This window comes from Sorex fumeus, unplaced genomic scaffold (genome assembly GCF_029834395.1).
Source record: "Sorex fumeus unplaced genomic scaffold, SorFum_2.1 ptg000053l, whole genome shotgun sequence".
NCBI classification, from domain to species: domain Eukaryota; kingdom Metazoa; phylum Chordata; class Mammalia; order Eulipotyphla; family Soricidae; genus Sorex; species Sorex fumeus.
Genome location: NW_026606110.1, coordinates 2,187,379 through 2,211,497, shown reverse-complemented (window position 1 = coordinate 2,211,497; position 24,119 = coordinate 2,187,379). Strand labels below are relative to the sequence as shown.

The 24,119-nt window shown below is 43.8% G+C and overlaps 1 protein-coding gene across 4 annotated transcripts in view; it reads right to left on the bottom strand.

Annotated features, from left to right (window-relative positions):
• Nucleotides 1–24,119, bottom strand: part of VPS13B (vacuolar protein sorting 13 homolog B) — a 667,453-nt gene that overhangs the window by 231,177 nt on the left and 412,157 nt on the right. For all 4 annotated transcript variants that reach the window (XM_056124953.1, XM_056124949.1, XM_056124951.1 and 1 more), the window contains exons 31-32: nt 13,809–13,935; nt 10,357–10,500 (exon numbers count right to left, since the gene is read on the bottom strand). In XM_056124953.1, coding sequence (XP_055980928.1) covers nt 10,357–10,500; nt 13,809–13,935 — 271 coding nt within the window. The remainder of the gene's footprint in view (nt 1–10,356; nt 10,501–13,808; nt 13,936–24,119) is intronic.

Genomic DNA, 24,119 nt, shown 5'->3' with positions numbered 1-24,119 from the left:
ACCACACAGTCACAAGTGGCGAGTCACTTCGATTGCTGATATTCTGAGGAGGCAAAGGAAGGAGACAGGAGACTTCCCCAGAAGCCTATAAAATGCTTCTCGCTAACTGTACAAGGGGGATGGATGATGATGTCAAACTGACGTTTGGTCTCCACAGGTATTCTTTATGTGACAGTGGTGGAGAAAAAGCCAGTGACCAAATAACTCCAGCTGGGTGGTGTCTGAACATAACGGGCCACAGTCAAGAGTGTCCCCATGTGAAACCTTGTCCTTGCCTGAGCAGCGTGTCCATCTCTGGACACAAATCTGGGCGGGGTGTCCAGAGTTCTTGGGAAAGAAAAATACCTTCTCCTGTGCATCTTCTGTGAAATGTCACAGTCTCTGAGTTAAGTGCATGCTTCACCCATATTTCCATAGTCAAGTCTACCCTCTTCTAGCATACCTGCCTGCTGTTTCTTGGCATATAGCTCTTTATCAGGAGTACCACGTTACCTACTCCAGAGGTGTGCGGCTCTGAACATGGCAATTACAGTTAAAAAAAGAAAAAGTAAGGACAATTCATTACAGGGAAGGAGCTCAGGAGACTGTTTTATAACTGGTCTACTCAGTTCCCAAGGTCCCCTGAGCAGTGGGTCCTGCAGGTGAAGGTTCTGTGCAGGGGCTGGTTTCAGAGGGCTGACTGCTCACCACCTGGCAGAGGCTTGCTGTTCGTTGATTTTTAGGGGGTCAGAAACAGCAGTTCCTGGTGGGTTTGGTGGTTTTCCCCGGATGATGAATGGTATTAAGGACTCTGCGATCACCTTCCGGGTCATTTCTATTATCTTTGGAACAATGTCTATTTCAGTTCCTTTGCCAATTTTAAAAAAAAACAGCCTTTCTTTTTTTAGTACTAAGGTTTCAGAGTTATTTTAGTTCTCTTATTGGAAAGGTAACTGAAAATCTGGTTACCACTCTGGTCTTTTCATTTTCCTGGTGATCTCCTCTGAAGCCAAAAAAAGTTTTTCATTTTGGAAAGACTCATTTTAATCTGTTTGCTGCTGTTACTTACTTGTGCGATTGGCAGAAAGTGTTAAAAAAAAAAACCACCAAACTTTTGGGAGGGACAGTACATGTGCCTTGCACGTGACAGACTGAGTTTGCTCCCCGGATTCCCATATGGTCCTCTGAGCCGGGATTCCTGAGTTCAGAGTGAGGAGTTCTGAGCACTGCTGGGTGTGGTCCCCAAAGAAAGCAAACCAAAACCCATCAAAATGAAAATATGCCTGTCAAAAAGGCAAGTAGGGGGATGGGCTGCGGGGGGGCGGGGAGCCTGGGGATAGCCGTGGTGGCACTGGCACTTTTCAGCACTGTATGCCACAATTCAACTATGAATGGCTTTGTAAAACACAGTGCCTTAATAAAAAAAAATATAACCAAACAGGACCTAGTCCAAGAGCATAAAGATTTATACCTACGATTTCTGCTAAGAATTTTATGTTGATTTTTACACTAGCAGCCACAGCATGTTTTGTCTTGGCTTTTTTTGTTTTGTTTTGGCTTTTTGGGTTATACCTGGCAATGCTCAGGGGTTACTACTGACTCTGCACTCCGGAATTACTCCTGGGTGGTGGGAAGACCATATGAGATGCTGAGGATGGAACCTCGGTTGGCCACATGCAAGGTAAATGCCCCACCCGCTGTACTATGGCTCTTGCTCCCCATAGTGTTTAAGACTCTGAACAGCCGAGCTCTGTGCTCCGTGAGGGAGTGTCAGTCTTCACCCTCCCTCCCTCCCTCCTTCCCTCCCTCCATTCCCATGTAATTGCTGCCATGACTGCCTGTGTGGCCTGCGTTGGCTGCGCTGCCTGTACACACTTGGTTGAGCTCTCCAGGGAGCTCCCTTTGTGTCACCCCAGAGAGCCCCATGGCAGTGCCACTGAAGCCGTAGTGTTGGGGATGGATGCCCAGGTCTCATGCTCCAAAGGCAGGCACTGGGCCCCTGAACTGTTTCGGGGCCCATCTTCCTTCACTCTTTTTTGTTCGCTGGACTGGGAACACCTAGGAGCACCTAGGAGCACTCAGTGATCACACATGGCAGTGCTTGAGGGACGAGGTGGTGCTGGGGCCCAGAGCCAAGTCTGCTGCGTGCCCGGAGCTTCAGAGCCGTCTCTCAGCCTGGGCACTGCTCTGGGGAATCTGCACTCTTGAATATGAATACCCAGTTGTCCCTGACTCGCTTATGGAAAATCTGTTCTTTCCCCCACTAAATGGTAAAGGTTGGGGCTGGAGCGACAGCACAGCGGGTAGGGCATTTGCCTTGCACACAGCCGACCCGGGTTTGATTCCCAGCATCCTATATGGTCCCCCGAGCACTGCCAGGAGTAATTCCTGAGTGCATGAGCCAGGAGTAACCCCTGTGCATCGCCGGATGTGATCCTATTTATTAATAATAAATTATTTATTAAATAAATAAATGGTGAAGGTTACTTTTGTTGAAACCCAACTGAGTTGTGACTCTTACCTCTAGACCGCTGATCTGATTAGAAGCCTTAAACATTACATTTTTTCTTGTCTAGTTGTCCTAACTAGAATCTATAGCACAATGTCCAAAAGAAGTGATGAGAGCATGATTAAGTGTCCTGTCAGTCAGCAGCACATTGCCTTGTCGACTGCTGGTTTTGTCGGAAGTGTTTACAACAAGATATATTAGGTCTCCAACTGTGTTCTTTCTCCAGGATTGTTTAGGTTGTTTGGGGTCTCCTATATTTCATTGTGAAGTTTTGAATCCTGTAAATTCCTACAAAAAAGTTGGCTGTGGTGCTTATTGTGATTTGGATGAGTTTGTAAATGAACTTACGAGGTCTTGCCATCAGTAAGTTACTGACCCATTGGTGTCTTTTCATGTATTTGTAGCTATTCAGATTTCTTTCAACAACAGTTTGTGTAGGATAACGTTGGTTTGCCCTTCCCCCATGGCTGCTGGGAGCTTGTGTTTGTTGATTGCCCCCAACCTATCAATTACCTTTTTCTCCTGATCAGACTCTGACTTGTAAATATTGTCTTTCTCTTCTCCTTAGTGTCCTTTGCATGGTTAGCTATTTCAGAGCAATTGCTTTCTGTATGGATACAGGAAGACAGTTAAGAAGACAAGCCTGTGGCTTGGGAGTTGATTGACTCCAGATGATATTACTTCATGGACACCTGGTCTCTCACTTAAGCTTCAGTTGCCCTTACTTCCTAGATCCCCCAAAGCAGGGTCCTGACGAGGGATTGGAAGGACCCAGGGCAAGCGGTGAGCTAGCTACCCTGGCATCGAAATGGACCTGGCTGAAGTGCCATAATGCTGAACTATAAGAGCTTGGTCATGGACAAATTCTGTCATGATCCAAAAGGTAATAACTTGATTTGAACCCTGCTGGGGTTAGGAATGATTGATCTGGCCTGAGCACTGTAGTTTGAGTCTGTGGTGAGATGTCCCCAGGAGAGTCACCCTACAAGCCTAAAAGTGCCTATTACTGTGTCCATACAGAATGGTAAATGAAAGGAGAATTAAAGATGTTAATCAAATTGTAGGTCTAAGGAGAGGAGAAACACACCTTACGGGATGCAGGTGGTCAGGAAGACTGGAAAAACACTTTGACTGTGTTTCCCGTGGGGAGTCATGGCTGTGGAGGCATGGAGAGAGAAGAAAAGGAGCGCCATGGGGAGAGAAAGGGGAAAGAGAAGGAAACACTGAGAGAGACAGAAGAAGAAGTAGGTTGAGTGAGACCGAGAGCTCGAGGAAGACTGAGCAAGCAGCTTGCCGCTACGGGGCCCACTTGCTTCCAGTTGATGAGTTCAACGTTCTGCTCCTCCAAGTGCTACCTGGGCACCAGCCAAGCCCCTCTCCCTCTTCTTCATGCTCAATTCTTCGAGCAGTCCCGAGGCCGGTCAGATCTGCCCTCAAGAACACTTCAGTGTCGACCAAAAAACAATTTCACTCCCCAAACAAGTGCAACTTCAAAAAAAAAAACAATTTCCAAGCTGAAAGAGTTACAATACTGTCACCTAAGCCCAGCCACCTCACCAGAAATACACACAAACACGGCTCAGAACCAAAAGCCCAGCAGATATTTCATTTCATGAAAAACTTAAAAAAAAAATAAAATAAAAGAGTACTGGGCATGTAATACTAAATCCTACCCCTATACTGTTAAGCTGTTTCTATGTATGAACTCAAAAGATTACTTTTACATGGGATAACTATGAGGGCAATTTTACAGATTCATATTCATAGGAAAAACTTGAATTACTTGGCACCTTATATCTCCAATACTCTTTATGTTAATCTCAAAACCCACCATTTTCTCTCACAGGCACTTTTGTGTCACATGAGTCGCTGCTCTGGAGGTAGAACTCTCCCAAATGGAAAGGGTAGAAAGAGGAAGTTTGGAAAAATGGTTCTGAGTGAAAAGTAGAGGTGAAAAATGAACCCGTCAAGTACTAAGTAAAGCCACTGGTGGGAGTCAGCAGTGGTGTAAGGAGAAAGAGGAAAGATATACAGATTTTAAAAAAACCGAACAAATAAATGTAGCAGTGATTAAATTCAAGAAAAACAAAGAAGACAGGAAATATAATCATATTACATTACTTCACTGAGAAATGCGCAATATTTATATAGCCTTTATAATGAAAGCAGTTCCTATCGACTTAAAATATAATACAAAACTAGTAGGACGACTATAGTAGGAGAGCGTATAAACGGAATTCTCACCTACATCAAATACCACCTGAATAAGAAGCACTAAAATGAGTGCATCGAGAGAAAGGAGCCGTTCATTCAGAGACAGGGAGACAAATATCAGAAAAACACCTGAAACGTACACTTCACAGTGGCTGAACTGGATAAAGCAGCAGTATCATGGGGTGATCCTATTTGACTTAGTATAGCAATATCTGCCATTAAAGTTCACATAGCACAGCGGTAGGGCGTTCGCCTTACAAGCGGCCAACATGGCCGACCCGAGTTCGATTCCTCCGCCCCTCTCGGAGAGCCCGGCAAGCTACTGAGAGTATTCGATATGCCAGACACAGTAACAACAAAGTCTCCAATGGAGACGTTACTGGGCCCGCTCGAGCAAATCGACGATCAACGGGAGGGCCTTTACCTTTACCTTTACCTAAAGTTCACATATGACTTTTGTTTATTTGTTTGTTTTGGGGTCACACCTGGCAATACAAAGGGGTTACTCCTAGCTCTGCACTCAGGAATTACTCCTGGCGGTGCTCAGGGGACCTTATGAGATGCTGCGAATCGAACCCAGGTCAGCCGCATGCAAGGCAAAGGCCCTACCCGCCGTGCTATTGCTCCAGCCCCTCACGTATGACTTTGATAAAAATATGACATTCTAAAAAACTAATCATGTCAAATTAACAGATGAGTCTTTGCGTCTGAGCTTTATTATTCATGATTTTGGCAGATGTGAGACTGATTACTCAGCTCTTCCATTCTCAGTCTGAATCACGAGCACCTTTAAATTTTCTGCAAAGGCTCTTTATCCCGCTAAGAGGAGGCACGGGGCAAAGTGCGTTGAGCCACCTTTTCCGCCTGCTCAGGAAGGTCCTCACTGAGGCAGCCCTGAGCACCATGAGGTCTTTCCAGTAACAGCCAGCAGATGGTGGCCCCAGCAGAAAGCCTGGCTGTGCAGAAGGTGGCATCACTCGGGTTTTGTAAACACACTCCACGATGTTAGCACAATGCCAGAAAACCCAATAGTGAATTTCTCAAAAAAAAAAAAATTGTGAAGTGATGCATAATTGTGCAAAAGGTAAAAAATGCGAAGAAAAGTACACAAAGTGCCATTTAAGACATCACATCATATCTTCACAGATAGCATGACTGTCTAAGAATAACAGAAAGAGTGGACATGAAAACTAGAACTCGTAACTGGATAGCATCGCGAGTCATCTGCTTTCCCATATACCAACAGTGAACACGTGGAATCAGAAATTTTAAATATTATAATTTACATCAGCACACCAAAAAGTTAGTTAGGAATAAATCAAAATGTGTACAACGTCTAGAAAAGACAAACTACAAAACTTGGGTGAATGAACTCAAAAAACTGACCAGCAACAGTGCCAGCTTACAGTGGCCATCTGAGGCCTGGGCAGCATCTGGGGATGTGAGAGATTACTGTCAGAGCCGAACTCAAATGCCGACTAGCCACCTGCAGCCGGGTCCTCTTTGGGAACGCGGACGGCGGCAGGGAGCAGTGGTCCTGGGGCCACCACTATGAGAGTGACCGTTGTCGGCACAGTGGCCAGAAAAGACAATGCTTCAGGATCCAAGAGGTTCTGCATTAGAGGGTCTCATCTAACTGGGGAGTTTAAACAGGCAGGGGTAATGTATGATGTACTTTGGGGAAACAGGGGCCACCTGTGCAGTGCCCATTCCCACAATCCTTGGTTCACGAGGCCGTGGCTCCACGTGAGGGCCCCATGACACTGGGGATTCCCTGGGCCATCCTGCCAGTGCTCAGGGACCTCTATGACACTTGCGGGTTCCAGTGGTGTCAGCATTATGGCGGCAAGCAAGGCGTGTGCCACAACCCATGTACTACACTCAGGCCCCCATAAAAGTATTCTTAACTTAAAGTATTTTCATCTTAGAAGGGCTGATGAGGACATAACTTTACCACAAGTCAAGTAAGATTGTAAGTGGAGAGACAGTCCAGGTTCCTGGACAGGAAGAGTCAGGACGACTCAATATTGTCAAGATGTCATTTCTTATCAAAGTGATCTATGGATTCAACTCAATCTCAGTCAAAATGAAATGCATTACTGCACAGATACTAATGAACTGATTCCAAGTGCTGGGAGAGAGAGAAGAAAGAGGAGAGAGGAGAGAGAGAGGAGAGAGAGAGGAGAGAGAGAGAGAGAGAGAGAGAGAGAGAGAGAGAGAGAGAGATTGGCTAAAGAAGAGCCAAATAAAAGAATGTAAAACAGGACTGGGCCCAAAATAGGCCCCATGACTATATTCAGCTGATTGTTTCACGAAAGAGCAAAGGGAACACAACGGACAAAGTTAGTCTCTTAATGAATGCTGCATGAACATTCTGACATTATGTAAAAAAAAAAAATCTACACACAAGCCTTGCCCTTTCATGAAAGCTAACTTCTTTGAATAAAATATTTTGTAACAGAGCTACTGTTATTTTGGGACATAAAGACATAGAGGGATCTTCAGCACAGATTACTAAGTGAAAGAAGTCCAGCCTACAGGGTAGATACTGGATGCCTGCTACTACCTGACATGCTGGCAGAAGCATGACCATGGAGGCAGAAAAATCAGAGGTGGTCCGGGCGGGGGTGGGGAGCTGGGGCAAGAGTTTAGGGCAGAGAAAACCCACCAGCTACTGTACTGAGTGGTACATCATTAGAGGCTAGTCCACACTTGCCAACATATGACACTAAGAACAAATCCCAAGGGAAACTCTGGATTCGGACAACATGAGGTATCAAAGCCAGCTCATCCTTGACTTAAAAAAATGCATCACTCTTGTCTACATCACCCTTTATCCCAGTGTTTGGAGAGTACAGAGAAGGAAAGAAATCCAGGAGGAAGAAGAAAATGGGAAGCAATGGTTGAAAAGGAACTTCACAGAACTGGAGACATGAGACCTGGGCTGCAGCCACTGGGACTCCGTCATGCACCTGTCAAGCTGACAGGCAGAGACGGGGTGGGGGTCGGGGTGGGGAGGGAGTTTGGGAACACTGGTGGCGGGAAGCTGACGCTGGCTACAACGCAACTATCAATGATTTTGTAAATCACAGCTCTTTAATATCTATTTTCAAATGCATCATTCTGGTGAGGGATAGTGATAAACAGCTCTGCCCCAGCAGGATCAGGGATCCTCTCAGAAATTTCAGTACCCGGCTTTCAACATTTTTAAAATATAAAACCCAGAATTACTTGGGGAAAACAAAGTCTTAAAAATATAACTCTGGTCGAGAATTCTTTAAAGACAAAGACAGGGCCATGGAGCTTGTGCAAAGTTGAATGGAGCATGTGCTTCGCATTGGGAGCCCTGGGTTTGAACCCAAGTCCTGGGTTTGAGGGATCAGCACAGACCCCTGAGCTGGTGAAAGTCCCTGAGCACTGCCAAGGTTGACCCTCTCAAACCCCAAAAGATTACTTTAAATGAAAGATAAATATCACAGTGTGGACATTTTAAGGACACCAGTCCTTCACACATACACTGTGAATTTAGCAGAGCCTTATGTTTAAAGGCTCTATTCACAGTTAAGGTCTATGCTTAAGCCATCAGACATACATCTAATTAATAATTTATTCCTTATCAATAAAAAACAATTGGGGGTTAACCCTGTAGCATTTGGGGAACCATGTGTTGCCCTGGAGGATGGAACCGGAGGTTCCCTTAGGCAGCACGTGTGCTCCGGCCCCCTGCGCCATCCCCGCCCAAGCTCTCAAATGCTAGAAATTTCCACATCTAACCCGGAGAGGCTGGATAGGGTCAAACTGTACTCCCTCACAAAGCCACATTTTCATGGGAAAACACCTATAAAACTTACCATTTTAATTACTATGTTGTCTGGGATGTTAGTATTTTCAAGAAGGAACGAAAGGCCACAAATACATATTAAAGCAGCAAAAATAAACTAAAAGAGCCTCACTCATTTCTATCATATGAGGGATATGATTTTAGATTTTATTTATTTATTTATTTTTATTCTTTGCTTTTTGGGTCACGCCTGGTGATGCATGGGGGTTACTCCTGGCTCTGCACTCAGGAATTACCCTTGGCCGTGCTCAGGGGACCACAAAGGATGCTGGGAATCGAACCCGGCTCGGCTGCGTGCAAGGCAAATGCACTACCTGCTGTGCCATTGCTCCAGCCCCTGAAAAAGATCCATCATGAAACAGATCTCACTAATGAGAGAGATTCATTAAGGTTACACACACAAAAAAAGAGGAATTAAAATACTGTTCTAGAATCACTCCAAAGGCATTAGGCAACCATGCCATGGGGAAATACTTCTGTTTATTTAATGTTTAACACACTAAGATGGTTATTTTAGGGTTGGGCGAAGAGTACTGGGGTTAAGGAGCTGGCCGAGCAGGGAACTGGCCTTGGTTTTCTCAAGGAGATGGCTATGGTCCGAGAGCACGTGAGGAGAGAGCCCTGAGCACAGGGCAGGTGTAGCCCTGGAGCACCACCAGCAGGGCCGCCCGGCCTCACCCCAGAGGTTTATCTCCCTGTCACATAATTCTATTCCTAAGCTAGCACAGAACTATGGTTCTTTTAAAAAATCCAACAAGCAAACAGAATCATAAACAGAGAAAAGCAAAATGACCCACTTTGAGAAACTTAACTTTAAGACGTTTAGAACGTTACCGCTATAAAATAGTTCTTAGAGCAGAAACAGAACAAGAGATAAACTGAAGTTACATGCACTCTGAGAGGCTGAAGAGGCCTCCGCTGGAAGGCGTGAGCTGGCGAGTCCTGGTATGCACAGGTAGGTGCCACTGACCCGGACCGTAAGAACACACCCATCTCCCAGGTGGCAGCAACGAGACAGGGAGGAAGAAACCTGAGCTCACTTTCAGACATTCCCGGGCCCAGGGCCTAGCTACCTTGGGCTTCCAGAAAACCCTCTGACTTTCCCGTCCCCCGGATAAGCAAAACTCAGAGCCTTTCCAAGGCTCCTGACAAGTTTAACAGCAGCGTCTTCTTTATGGAAAAATGCTTTCTTCACCTGAGTTTTTCTATTAAAACTTAAAACACAGATATAATTACAGAAGTATGAGAACAAAGGGCAAAGAAAAGATACCTGGAGAAGCATCTAACTAGCAGCTTGCTTTCTTCCCTGCTGACATACTTTGTGGTTACAAAGCCGGCTTCCAAAGAACACTGGATCAAAATGAAAATTCTAGGCATGCGTTCAACTTTTATGATTGTGTCCATACTGAGCATGGGAGAGAAAAGTCTAGAAGTCATATACTAAAGAGATCCCCATAGCCCTCTTGCAAACTTCACTTCCAAGAGGGGCCCTATGCCTGTCCTGTACCCGAGCAAGAGAACATGACACAGAGTTTCTTGCCTTGTACCGAACAAACTGTAGCCGGGTAATAATTCATCTTTTGGGGGCAGAGGCTTCTCCGAGGTGAGGCCATGACAGTGCTGCTAAAGGTGCATGAAAAAGAACAGGACAGACCAAACGCATTTCAAAAACAAAACAACACCAACTGAACATTACTTATGACTCGACTTTGAAGGAAATTCAATAAAGAGCAACGAGCAGAGATCACTGAGTCAGAGTTCCCCATTCTCCTGTAAAGGCAGAGACACATTACCAAGATCAGGTGACAGTTACCTCTGTGGTCTGGCTGGCTGGCTCCAGGCCCGTCAGATTTGCTACTATTAACTGATGCAAGAGCTGAACTTGGGCCACGCTGAGGAAGAAGTCCAGGTTCGTGGTTACATTCACTTCCAAGGAGTGGCCACACACCAAAATCTCCTGCAGGAAAAAAAGGTTAAGTCCAGATGAAAACCATGATAGCCATTAGATGCTAATTTATCATTCTTACTTATTTGACCTTTATTATTTTGATTAAGTCTCCTGGGACTCAAGTTCATATGTTAATGGAAGTAGCAGTAATGGTAAGCAGAGCAACTTGACAGAACGTAATGGATTAATTTAATAAACATTTATGAGGGCCTGCTGCGCACCAGGCCCTTTGCTAGCAATAAACTAACAATACAACTTTTTCATCTTTTCACATACATTTGCTTTTTCATAACTCAAACGACGAGCCCTGTTTCAAACGGCAAGAAATGATCTACTTCTGCTGCAAATTCTTGACGATTCATTCCAACCGACAAATAATTACAGAGCACTGCCTAAATGCCAAGCTCTTTGTCTGAGAACCCAGGATATCCCCTAAAATAAGGCTGGCCTTGAAGGACAACCTGCTTTGGGGGCAGATACACTGTTTGGGTGGACAGATGTGAACAGCAACTGGAGCCAGACCAGCACATTCGCAAGCGGTATGGTTGGAGAAATCTCCAAAGGACACACTCTGCATGATTTATAACAGGAGAGAGTGTTGAAGCCAAAGACAGCCAGACTAATTAATTCCCCTTCTTCAAACTGCTAAACTCTTGGCAGCATTAGGCAGATGTCCACTGCTTAATTGGTGCTGTTCTGTACAACTGAGTCACTTGAAGGCTCATTGTTGGAAAACTCGTCAGAGAAGAAAAGCAGAAATGAAAAACAACCCAGAAGCTTCACTTAATAAGCAGAAGTCCTGCCTCTTATCATGAGAAGCATATGGACAATGTTCAGATGCTCGAGACGTCCAACAAGCTTTTTCCTAATTAGTGTCTTCCAAGGGAACAGATACAAGAACTGTGAGTGGTCCACATGCAAACAAGGCAGCGTAGAGGAGCTTGAAATAAAGCCACAAGGAATGGCATGCTGGAAATGGTCAATCTTTGTAAGTCAGTAACTTTCCTCCTCCTGAATTCCCTGTATTTATCATGATCAACAGAATTCTTGTGTTATGTCTCAAGTAATAATGCAAAGGGATACAAAGAGGCCCCCTGGGCTGCGCTGGCCAGGTAACGGTACTTCAGTAGAGAGTGCCGGAATGTTAACATTCCACCCTTAGAAAGTATAAACATTTTCATGCTTCAGAAGCAGTTACCTTAATAATATATATATTTTTTAAAAAACAAAAGCATATGTATTCAGATTAGTTGTTTTTTGAATCGATACATAAAATTTTTTGTTAGTTTTGTTTTTGCGCCACACCTGCTGGTGCTCAGAGCTTAGTCTTGGCTCTGTGCTCAGGGGATCATTTGAGCTGCCAGGGATGAAACCCCGGTTGGCAGCATGCAATGCCAGTGCCCTAACTGCAGCACTATCTCTCGGGCTCCAACATACAAATTGCCAGCTATAATATTTCCCTGTAAAGTAAATTTCCCTGTAAAGTAGGGCCTTTACTTTTAATACTTCCCTGGGGGGAGGGGGGGTGAGAATTTTACTAAGCACATCCAGGATCGATCACAATAGCTACCTACTATGAAAATTTGTAAATAACTTATGCTGTATTAGTAAGATAAAAAAAATACAATTGGTAGAAAGTGCAGATAACACGAAAAAAAAAACAAGAATAATTCTACTTCTATAGAACATTAGCCTATTTTTAAATGATCTCTTGATTAATTGGATACTCAAAAGAATTTAGAAGGCAGCGCAGGGAGATATCTCAAAGGCCGGATGGAGTCCAAGGCGAGGTCCCTGGAGCATGGTGGGGAGTAGCTGCCTCCCCCCAAAACAATATGAAGGGCAACTAATATAGAGATAATTATAGGCAACAGATAAATAATTTGAGTGGGCCGCACCCAGCAATGCTGAGGGGTTACTCCTGGCAGTGCTTGGGGGTCCATATGGGATGCCAGGGATAGAACGTAGGTTGGCTGCATGTAAGACAAGCACCTTTCTGCTGTACTGTTAGCCCCAAATGTAGATTTGACACCAGCTTTATACTTTTTTCACTTGGAAACAGGAACTTCTCAATAAAGACCTTCAATTAGAAGAGGCGTTAATTAATGGTATTTTGTTAAGCACTTTGACATGTTACTTCTGTTTATGAATTTCATGATGGAAGATAAATATTTGGGGCTACACACAGACTATTTTCAGGGCTAGAGAGATAGCTCAAAGGGCTTGTCCGTACCCTGCATGCAGGAGGCCTGTGCTCAGTTCCCAACACCAATGGCCCCCAGAGCACTGTTAGAAGCAACTCCTAAGCACTGAGTCAGGAGGAGCCCTAAGCACCACTGGGTTTGCCCACCACCCGCCCCAAAGAAAGAACTAAAGTATTTTCAGGGGAAAAATTCACAATTCACAATTTAGAGTGATTATATTTCATTTTTGTAAGCCAAATAGGAAATAAAGTCAGCATTAAAATGATTTCAATGTGTGTCGTGATTCATATTTTCGTAACAGCATTAGTATAAAAACAACGTACCACAAGAGGAGTTCCATGTATTTTAAATCAACTGAGTTACTAAGTAAATCTAAGATATTAGTAGACATAGTTAACTTTTATCAAACACCTTTTGAGGGTATATAAGAAATCATGCCTAATTCTGGTTTTCCCTGGGGGACTACTGTAAATGTCAAATGGTTTTTGTGAAACTTAAAGAAGGAAAGTAAAGTTTTATTGATCTTGATTAATGCATTTAATCTGCAACTATTTTTCCCCAAACCTTTCTTAGTAACTGCGTACGACCTTGTTGAATGACCTTCGTAGAATGACATATTTCTACAAAGAATTGTTTTTTAATAGTAATTATATTTGATGAAGGCAATGTTCCCATTTCTGTTCTGGGTACAGAGACACTATAGCTCTGTCATCAGACTGGAAGCCTGAAGCCACCAATCACTGTGGAACACACTGGTCATGCGACCTCTCTTTCCTCAATTCTAACGTGGACACTGGTAGACTGCTCTCAGAAGGAAGCTGTGAAGACTAAGGTACTCCCTGGATACTCTCTCATGAAGGTCATTCCCAGCAGCCTGTTTTGACTAGACAGAGATAAATGGTGGAGGAGTGGGGAGAGTAAGTTGAGCGCATATCATGCTTAGCACAATATGTGAACTTTTGGACAAGATGTTTGTGAAAATCTGGACAAGCTATTCTGTGTTAGCCTTTGGATGCTTCAATTACATGGATACTCTGCATCAATGAGAACCCCTCCCAAGCGGAGAGGAGTTGCTTTATTCACTAAACTATAAAATCTCCATGAAGTTCCAACCTCAGTATGCATATTTTCAGGAGAAATTATCTTGGTAAAAATGATGGCCGGTGCTCCAGTTATTCGAACGGAAAAATCTGTTAAAATCGGAGTCAAAATTGCTCTTCTTTCTTGATGCCGGCGTATGCTGAAAGATTAAATAAGAAATCATTAGTCACATTTTTTAAAGGACACTTTTCATTAAACTGGTACAATCTTTGTATGTATGACAAATCATACGACCTTTTTTTGCATGCCTGTTTGCAAATTCTATAACCAAAATTTTCTATCTTCAGTTCTTAACTCCAGATTTATAAAGAGAGCAAAAAAAAAAAAACAATCACTGAGAAATTCATGGGCTGGAGAGACAGTACAGTGGGCAGAGAGCTTGCCTGCACATGGCTGACCCATGTTTGATATATGGCACTCTATATGGTCCCTTGATCCCTGCCAGGAGCGATGCCTGAGTGCAGAGCAAAACAAAACAAAACAAAAAAACCCCTGAGCAAAACCAAACACAAAACAAAAACCCCAAACAAGGACAACAAAAAAAACGTTAAAAAATTTCAGATGTGCTCATTATTTTCATGTTAGCAGCCTCCTAGGACTTTAAAAAATTTCTTTGCTTTTATCTTTTGTTCTTGCAAATAATTCACCATCTCTTTTGTTACTGACCATACACTCTTGGATTTTTTTTGGCAGTTCTTTTGTTTCCTATTTTTAATATTTCTGATCTTCTATTTGACAACTGACAATGTTCTAATCTTACTAGGTTACACGGACATATCTTCTTTTTTTTTCCTTTTTATTAGTGAAACACCATGAGGTACAGTTGTAGAGTTACAATTTTTTGTGCTTGGGTTTTGATTATACAATGATCAAATACCCATCCCTCCACCAGTGCCCATTTTCCACCACCATGGATAATATCCCTCCCAGACATATCTTCTTAATCTTTGACCTCTCCCAACTTCCCCAAGTCTTAAGTATCCAATGTAAAATGGCTTCTGTGAATTGTTTCTGCATACTTTACAAAAGCTCTACGTGTCAAGAAGAATCCTTACTAAAGTTAATTGTGAGGAAATGAGTAACTAGGAACTGGAGACATAGTACAGGGGGTAAGGCACTTGCCTTGAATGTGACTGACCCAGATTCCATCCCTGGCACCACACATGGTCCTTGAGTCCTGCCAGGAGTGACCCTGGAGCCCTGAGTGCAAGGCCAGGAGTAATTCCTGATTATAGTTGGGTGTGGGCAAGAGAGAGAGAGAGAAAGAGAGAGAGAGAGAGAGAGAGAGAGAGAGAGAGAGAGAGAGAGAGAGAGAGAGAGAGAGAGAGAATGAATCAGATACTATACTAAGGTTAACCAGGGGGAACAGAGGTCCTAGAATTGGGTCTGGAGGGCAAGTTAATGCTAGAATAGCGTTGGGCTTCTGTTTCTAGTTCTCTTTCTACATTCTTCCCTTTGATCAGAAATTTAGCACCATATTTCTATTCTACATTCAAATTTTCTAATAATTTCTAATGAAGCATTGCATACATGAGAGGAAATAAAACTGGAAGACATAATTGAGAAACCAAAGCTTCTCCGAGTGCATATCTTCATGTTTATTATACATATTCGTAGTTTTCATTTTATGAATATAACTTTCCATTTAATAGCAAGCCATATGTCAAAAGTTTCTTTGAACTATTAATTTAATATTCCTTTTAAATGTCCTTATTTTTCTCTTCTATAATAAAGTGATAAAGTTGAGATCAGAGAGTTGGCAATAAGTTGTCTCATGGAAAAGTTCAGATAAAACTCATTTTTCTCTCTCCTTTTCTACCAGAGTGGCTAAAGAATACTTGTATTTTTTTGTTGAACTTTGCAACGGGCAGAGCTTTATATGTTGTCTGCCAAAAAGCAAATTGGATCATCTGGTTCTATGACACAGGAGTATTGGATTTCAAGAAAGTCAATTTTAAAGAATTAAGAGGTCTGGTGAATGGAAGGTAACAGGATGAAGTATTAAAATTTGTGAATACAGAGGAAAGGCTGAGATCCTGAGAGACATCATAATTACAGCCTAATAGCTCAGATTCCATAAAATGACCAATGTGAGAACCATGGAACATCTGATGTGCTGTCACGGGGGAGCGCTCAACTAGACGCTGTATTAAAATTCCCTTAAAATGGAGAAGATGGCAGATAACCAAGGAAGAGCAAACACTAGCTAGAGTCTGATGGAAGGGAGGAAGCATACTTGTCCATATCAGACTCTTTTCCCATTATGCAAGGAATTAATTCAGTAATACGATCTACAGGAGACCCATGAGATTTGAAGGAAACAGAAACTCTGAAGGCAAGAGTCCTATAAAATGGCATCTCTTTTGGCCTGTAATGCTGACTTCTCCTTTGTGTCACTCCAGCATATATGGGAAGTAATGACATACTTCTTAAGAATTGGTAAAAAAATTTTTTTTTATATATTTAAAGCACATTCAAATATAGGTTGGATAGAAAGAAAAGGGAACCAAGAAATAACTACAAAAATTAAACTCTGCCAATATTTAACTAGACACCTAAGGTTTAAAATAACAAAAGAGGGAAAATAAAGCTCAAAGTTGTCGTAGCCATTGTTAGTGAAGGCAGAATCTAGGCCATTCCAGAGGAGAGGAAGCATGGCCATATTGAGACAGCAAGCTAATCCCTAGATCCCTAATATGCAAACATTTTGAATATGAGCAATACAACTATATCAGAGGCCTTTTGAGGGCCCCTCAAATACCTGTAAGAAGCAGAGAAGAATGAGGAAATCTGCCTGTTGAGCAAGAGAGCTTAGAGAGAGAAACTAGATCTCCCTGGAAATTAAAAATAATGGGAAAGCCCTCGTGTGTGTTTTGCAGCTGTAATTTATATCATCTGTTAAAATCCTGTGATTTATAAAACATACGTATTTGGTCTTCATCACCGGTCCCAAGCTCACTGCTCTCCCAAACTTGAGAAATGTCTTTCGAGGTGGGAATAAGGAAGGTGTCTTTATGTGATTAAGAGAATTCTGGAAGCTTCTGAGGGTGTGTGTGGAGGGGGGGGGAGGGGGTTACCAGGTGCTCCAACCATGTGATGAGCGTGTGGCAGTCCTGCTTGGTGTGCTCTAGGAAGAAGAGAAGCAGGAGAGTGCCTGCAGGAGGTGATTAATACCGAATCCATCAACTGGGACCAAAACTCATAAAGGGCTGGGCCCTGACAGGGGAAGGCATGGATACTGGGGGAAGAATGGGGTGCAGGAAGAGCAAGGGCACTTCCCCTCCCCGCCCCGCCACCCGTATCTCTCCTTAGAGGCTGCTCTCCCAATTACAGCTTTTAGAATAAACCAGCAATTTAGCAAGTCAAATGTTTCCCTGAGAGTCATTCTGGCAAATGAACTGAATTGAACCTAACTAGAGAGTACGGGCTGCATTCAGAGATGTTCGTTCTGTTGAGAGTGAACAGAACATCAGGAACGAGTGCGTTTCTCATGAACACTGTCTTCGTGAGATTCAGCTGCAGTCCGACCTTTCCACATTCACGGTCAAAGTCGGCCAGCATTTGTGCCACTTGGCTAATGTTTGGTGTTATTGGAATGATGTCATCAGAAAGCGGAGGTGGTGTAATTGCCGACCGTCTATCTTCACTCCCATTCCTTCCCATTCCAATCATTGCATGACGTTCTTGAGGGTGGCACTGAAGAGTTTCGGTGAAAAGGTATCGCCCTGCCAAACCCCTCTCTTGACGTCAATGATCACTTCCTTGTAGAATGGTGAGATCCTGGAGGTGAATCCGTAATACAGCTCATGAAGCATGGAGGATCCTGATGTATTGAGTCTGAATGCCCTGTTTGGCTAGGGTTTCTATGACCGCTTCAGTCTCAACAGACTCAAAGGCCTTCTTTAAATCAATGAACGTTAGACAGAGTGGCATCTTGAACTCCTGAGAAACCTCAATGAGCTTGGTTATCATGTGGATATGGTCGATTGTGCTCAATCCTTTTTGGAACCCGGCTTGCTCGCATGGTTTGAACATCTCTGAATGCAGCAGGTATGTGTACCTAGGTCGAGAACTCAACATGACAAATGACCTGGCACCTGAGTTGCGCAGGAGGAAGAGAGTGGCATGGAATGCCTTCAAGAGCGTCGAAGAAATAGCTAAGAGGATGAAGAACCTCCAGTTCTGGGCACATCACTTCGACTCCACTATTCTTCCTGCATTAACATATGCCTCAGAGACCTGGGCCCTACGAAAACAGGATGAGAATGCTATTCGTGTCTCCCAAAGAGGAATCCAAAGAGCTACGCTTGGAGTATCACACTTCACTCAAATGAGAGAAGGAATCCAGAGTTCTGACCTCTGTTGATGATCGAGAATCAGGGAGTTGTCTCATTTGCCAAGGCGTCAAAAATCAGATGGGCTGGACATGTAATGCAATTTGGAGATGACCTAGACTAGAGCCATTACCGACTGGATTCCACAGGATGTCAAAAGATCGCGTGGTTGCCCACCTACGATGTGGTCAGACTTCTTAGTCAAGAACGGTTTGAGGCTCTTCGTGTTTCTGGAACAAGAGACACCATTGGGCTACACTAGCACGGGACTGGGATGAATGGAGATGTTACTGGCGCCTGCTCTAGCAAACTGATGAGTAATGGGATATCAATTCATCAAGTGAAGGGGGTAGAGGTGTGTGTGTGTGTGGGGGGGGTCCCGGGAACCTAAGATTTTTATCCAATCTGACTTGTGACCAATCTGGAAGGATCTAAAATGATGTAAGATCTCCATGAATACAACTACAAAAATTACAACTTGGAATAGGGATGATTTTAATAGTATGATAAAACAAAACACGAGTGCAAAGTTAGTCTGGCAAAATTAAATAATGTTTAAATAACCTCATTCTTTCTGCTTTCTGGGTTTTATCCTGGTTTGGTCTGGTTCTTGGGTCATATCTGGCAATTTTCAGGGACTACTCTCAGCTCAGTGCTTGGGGATCATGCCATGCCAGGGATCAAACCCACAACTCATACGTGCAGAACAAGCATGCCAGCCCACTGAGCGCTCCCTCTAAGCAAATGCTCTTACTCTTGAAAGAAAAAAAAAATCCCTCCCCTCAAACCAATAAAGCAAAATTACGGCTAATATTTGTGACAGAGATCACACGTGCTATATTTATTATAACCACTGAAGGTTTTATAAGCACATTTTTATGGAAATACCAATTAATTCAATTTTTCTGAGCAGCTCAATGGATAATAGCTCCAGTATAGTTTCTGGTTAACTCCTGCATCTAATTCTTCTTGAGAGCTTCTTTTTTTTCCAGGGAAAATTTTCAAGATAAACTTTAAGAAGGAGGGGGAGTTGGGGGGAGGGGCAGGGGGTCTGCACTGCTGACAGTTCCTGACAGAAAGGAGCACAAGAAATTGTGTGTCCAGAACACGAGCAGGAATCCACCAAGGGGTAGACGTCAAGAGACTGGTTTTAATTCAGTACATTCTATCGCAGCAAGAACCTATAATGATGGACAAGGCAGAGTGTTCACAGCATTCACTGAGGTAATACGAAAATGCTGACCGATGCACAAAACTTGCAAGTAAATCCTGGATATAATCTGGATTGTCTCCCTCTCTTTGAAATAAAATATCTAAGAAGGCTAGGAAACGTAGCCATTTATGGTGCGTCATGGATTGGATTTTGCTTCAGAGTGTTATTCTTTTTATTTACAAGTATAGCAGTTAGAGTATTAGGAGATTTAAGAAGACGGGAAAGGGACTGAAGATATGGGTGTGTCGAGTGCATTTATGATCTACAACAAGGACGAGCATCATCACCGAGCTCCCGAGTACCCATCAACACTGCACCACAATACAGAGATGGCCCATGCTGCTCCCCTGGGCTGGCCAAGGGACCCCCGTCACTAGGGCAGAAGCCTGCGGGCTGTGGCTGCTGAGAGGAAGCGCTGGCGCATCCTTTCCCCAGGCCTTCCCTCACAGCCGGGCACAGGCACGCAAGAGCGAGGCCTCCCATGGACGTCCAGGGTCAAGTTCAGGAAATCGGTAGTAATTCCCTGAATCACATAAGGCCTTGATGTGAGAACTATGGGAATTGTGCGTGGGCACTAGTTTTGAGACTTGTGAATTTATAAGACAAAACTGACAATTTTCAGGCTACAGATTTAAATCAAAAAAACATTTTCCTTCCATATTCTGTTAAACATGTCAGGTGCAATTCTGAAAGGAATCTTATTTGATTAATCACAAATCAAAATAGTCAAGAACTCCTTTAAATATCTGAGAAATATTTTATTCCAAAAGAATAAAAATAAGTGATCAGAAGACAAATGAATAAATCACCAACTCTGAAGACTGAGGCTGGAAATACACACCTCCGGGGTTTTAGTGTCAACACAAATCCATCCTACCACATACCCAGCTTTATCCTCTCAGGAAGCAGAAGACTGATAATTTATAACAATGTCACTGTCACTGTCCTCCCGTTGTTCATCGATTTGCTCGAGCGGGCCCAGTAACATCTCCACTGTGAGACTTGTTGTTACTGTGTTTGGCATATTCAATACATCACGGGTAGCTTGCCAGGCTGTGCTGTGTGGGTGAGATACTCTAGGTAGCTTTCTGGGAGGGAAAGCTAGGAATCGAACCTGGGCCAACCAGGTCAGCTGTGTGCAAGGCAAACCACGCTACCCACTATGCTATTGTTCCAGCCCATATAACAATGTCACTTAATCACTTAATCCCCATTATTCATTGATTTACTCGAGCAGGTGCCAGTAAATCGATATAACATTATCAATCAATAATTGATATAACAATGTATCAAATTCAAATTCAGCTTTGCAAAATAAATATAGCAACAACTCTTAAAAATATTACATATGTATTAAAGTTTATACGACAGTACATATGATCTGATGTGTGCATCAAACATTTAAACAAATAAATATGCTATAACTTTTTGTACCACAATGAAAGTTAAAAGTTAAATTATCTATCCTCCCCCCCCTCTTTCCCCCCTGGTTTTTGGGTCATGCTTTGTGGTGCTCAGAAATCCCCCGAGAAGTTGCACAGGGGACCACAAGCTGTGTCCTGCACCGAAGTGGGCTTCCCGCACGGGGAGCACTGCACCCCAGCCCTTGAGACCATCTGTCCAGCCCTCAAATAAAATCTTGGTGATACGTAAGAAAAATAGCATTCAAAAATATAGCCTTTAATACTATTTTAAGCCAACCCCCTCGATAATAACAATTAGTTGATTTCTAAGAAGAAAAGTAATGTTCACAGGAGAATTCCAGCACTTTCAGGAAATTCTAAGACAAGCTTTCTTTGCCCCGCCCTGCCCCCACATGGACCACACTGCAGCCGGGTAAGCACAGTGCTGTGGGCATGAATGGAGTCTGCGTGTACCATGCGCCGGCACAGGTGAGGTGGCGGTGCCTCATTTGCTCAGATTATAATATAAACCCAGACGAAGTGAAAAGGCTGCTGGGAGGGAGTGGGAGAGAGTGGGCGGCTCACGGTGAGGGTGAGCTGAGCACAGGGAGGCTGGCCTTGAGCAGAAGGGGGCAGGCCAGGGGAAGGAGAAGGCTGGAGAGTCAGCTGTTCAAAGAGAGGCTGGAGAAGCACAGGAACCTTTCAGAAACTCCTTTTTGTTCAACAATAACCTGCTGAAGATGATCTGGAGCTCACAATTTGTCAAAAGACAAATATGCACACAATTTGGAAGGGGCAGGGAGAGAGGGGCCAAGACTCTTGCAAGTCACGCCACTTTCAACACAAGGGGGGTGAGGATCCCAGGCCGAGGTGCCGGGCCCTGCGCATGCGCTCACTCTCCCTGGCTGGGAAGCTGCTCTTTCCCCTGACGCTGGCCCTGCTGCTCCAGCCTCCCACACCCCTGCAGCCACTGGACTCTGGCTGTCCTGGCTCCATTGCTTCCCTGGAGAGCTACAAAACCATTTACAGGTTAATCGGGGCAAGAGGAGGGAGCAAAAAAGTCTTCGCTATGTGTCTCTTTGAAGGGTATGGATCTGATCTCAAGTACCTATTACTGAACAAAAATATAATTTTATTAAAGTGTGTTTGGCTATCTGCCAAGATTAATCAAAACTGAGTTACATCAGTTCTGAAATATCTTGTCTTCATCTGAACCACCATTTCTTGGAAACACTTGCACTCAAGTCACTGAATCTGTTTGCTCAACTGGCTCATTGAATCCCTCTTTCATGCCCTGCTCCAACCTTTTCTAAGTCCTCCCCATGCGCCAAGCACAATGCTGGGTGCTGAGGACTCAGAGCCAAAGAAAACAGGTCACTCTTGACTGTTCTAGCCATTTTCGATAATTACCACACCATGTCCCGCCAGCACAGGCAGAGCCTGGCAAGTTCCCCATGGCGTATTCAATATGCCAAAACCTGTAACTATAACAGGTCTCATTCCCCTGACCCTGAAAGAGCCTCCAATCATTGGGAAAGACTAGTAAGAGAGGCTGCTGAAGTCTCAGGGCTGGGACGAATAGACACATTACTGGCGCCCGCTCGAGTAAACTGACAAACAATGGGATGACAGTGATGCAGTGATACAGTTTTACCTATAATTTTTACTCCACAGCATGGCTGCAAAAATGAAGTAAGTTAACGTGGTAAACTAGGATACACACTGGCACTGGGGCTGGCGGTGCCCAGGGAAGCTGTGCTGGGGACCAAATCCAGCCCTTCAGCTACCTCCTGTGCCCTAGAGCTTCGGTGAAAAGGGGCAGAACCTCCACACAACTAACTCTTAAGAGGCATATAATATAACCTATAATACAGTGCTTTCAACCACGGAAGTCCACAGCGGTGAAGAGGCGGAAAGCCAGTTTTAAAGGAATCCAATTAGCAAAGCAATGGTGTGTTATAAGCAACAAAGGTTACTGAATCTCAAATGTTAAATAGAAAATAAACATGGATTTCAAAAAAATTAAAACCTTCTTAAAACCATTTAAGACTCCCAGTCGTAGAATATAAAAGCATCTTTCATGTGTAGCTGCAATTCTAGCTGACACCGACAAGAAGATGGGTGAATAACACCGGTAAGACACAGCGACAGCTCCTAATCAGCTCACGGTCAGAATCAAAGCTTTAAAAAAAAGCTCACGCTGAATATAAGCTGTGTTAGTTAAAAACACAGCCCAGTAGGTGATGGACTGTCCCACGGAGCTGCGGCAGCTCTCCCCCACACCACAGAGAATGGCCCACATTCAAAAGAACAAAAGCAACCTCTGTTGGCGCAGTTGTGGCGAGAAAGGGACCCTCCTTCACTGCTGGTGGGAACGCCGACTGGTTCAGCCCTTTTGGAAAACGGTATGGACAACTCTCAAAAAATTAGAAATTGAGCTCCCATTTGACCCAGCAATTCCACTCCTGGGAATATACCCCGGAGAGGCTAAAAAGTATAGTCGAAGTGACATCTGCACTGTTTACAATAGCTAGAATATGGAAAAAACCTGAGTGCCCGAGAACAGATGACTAGCTGAAGAAACTTTGGTATATCTATAAAATGGAGTACTATGTAGCTGTTAGAAAAGATGAAGTCCTGAAATTTACATACAAGTGGTACTACATGGAAAATATTATGCTAAGCGAAATGAGTGAGAAAGAGAGGGACAGACATAGATAGCATTCATCTGGATAAAATAAAGTAACAAAATAAGAGACTAACACCCAAGAGCAGCTGTGATAAATACCAGGTTGTTCACTCCATGACTCAGAGGTCAGCTTCACACTCTAGGGGTAAAGGCAGCTCAGACAGAGAAGGGAGCACCAAATAAAGGGTGCTCTGCCCAGGATGGGAGATGCCTGCTGAAAGTAGTCCATGGACTGAACATGATTGCCACCCAATGTCTCTTCTGCAGACCACAGCACCCAAAAGGAGAGACAGAACAAAAGGGAGTGCCCTGCCATAGAGGCAGCGTGGGATGGGGGATGGGGGGTGGGAGGGATACTGGGATTGGTGGGGGTGGAGAATGGGTACTGGTGGTGGGATGGGTACTCAATCATTGTATAACTGAAACCCAAGCACAACAACTTGTAAGCCTACAACTGTACCTCATGGTGTTTCACTAATAAAAAAAAATTAAATAAAAAAAAAAAGCCCAGGGCTGGAGCGATAGCTCAGAGGGTAGTGTGTTTGCCTTGCACACGACCAACCCGGGTTCGATTCCAAGCATCCCATATGGTCCCCTGAGCATCGCCAGGAGTAATTCCTGAGTGCATGAGCCAGGGGTAACCCCTGTGCATTGCCAGGTGTGACCCAAAAAGAAAAAAAAAGC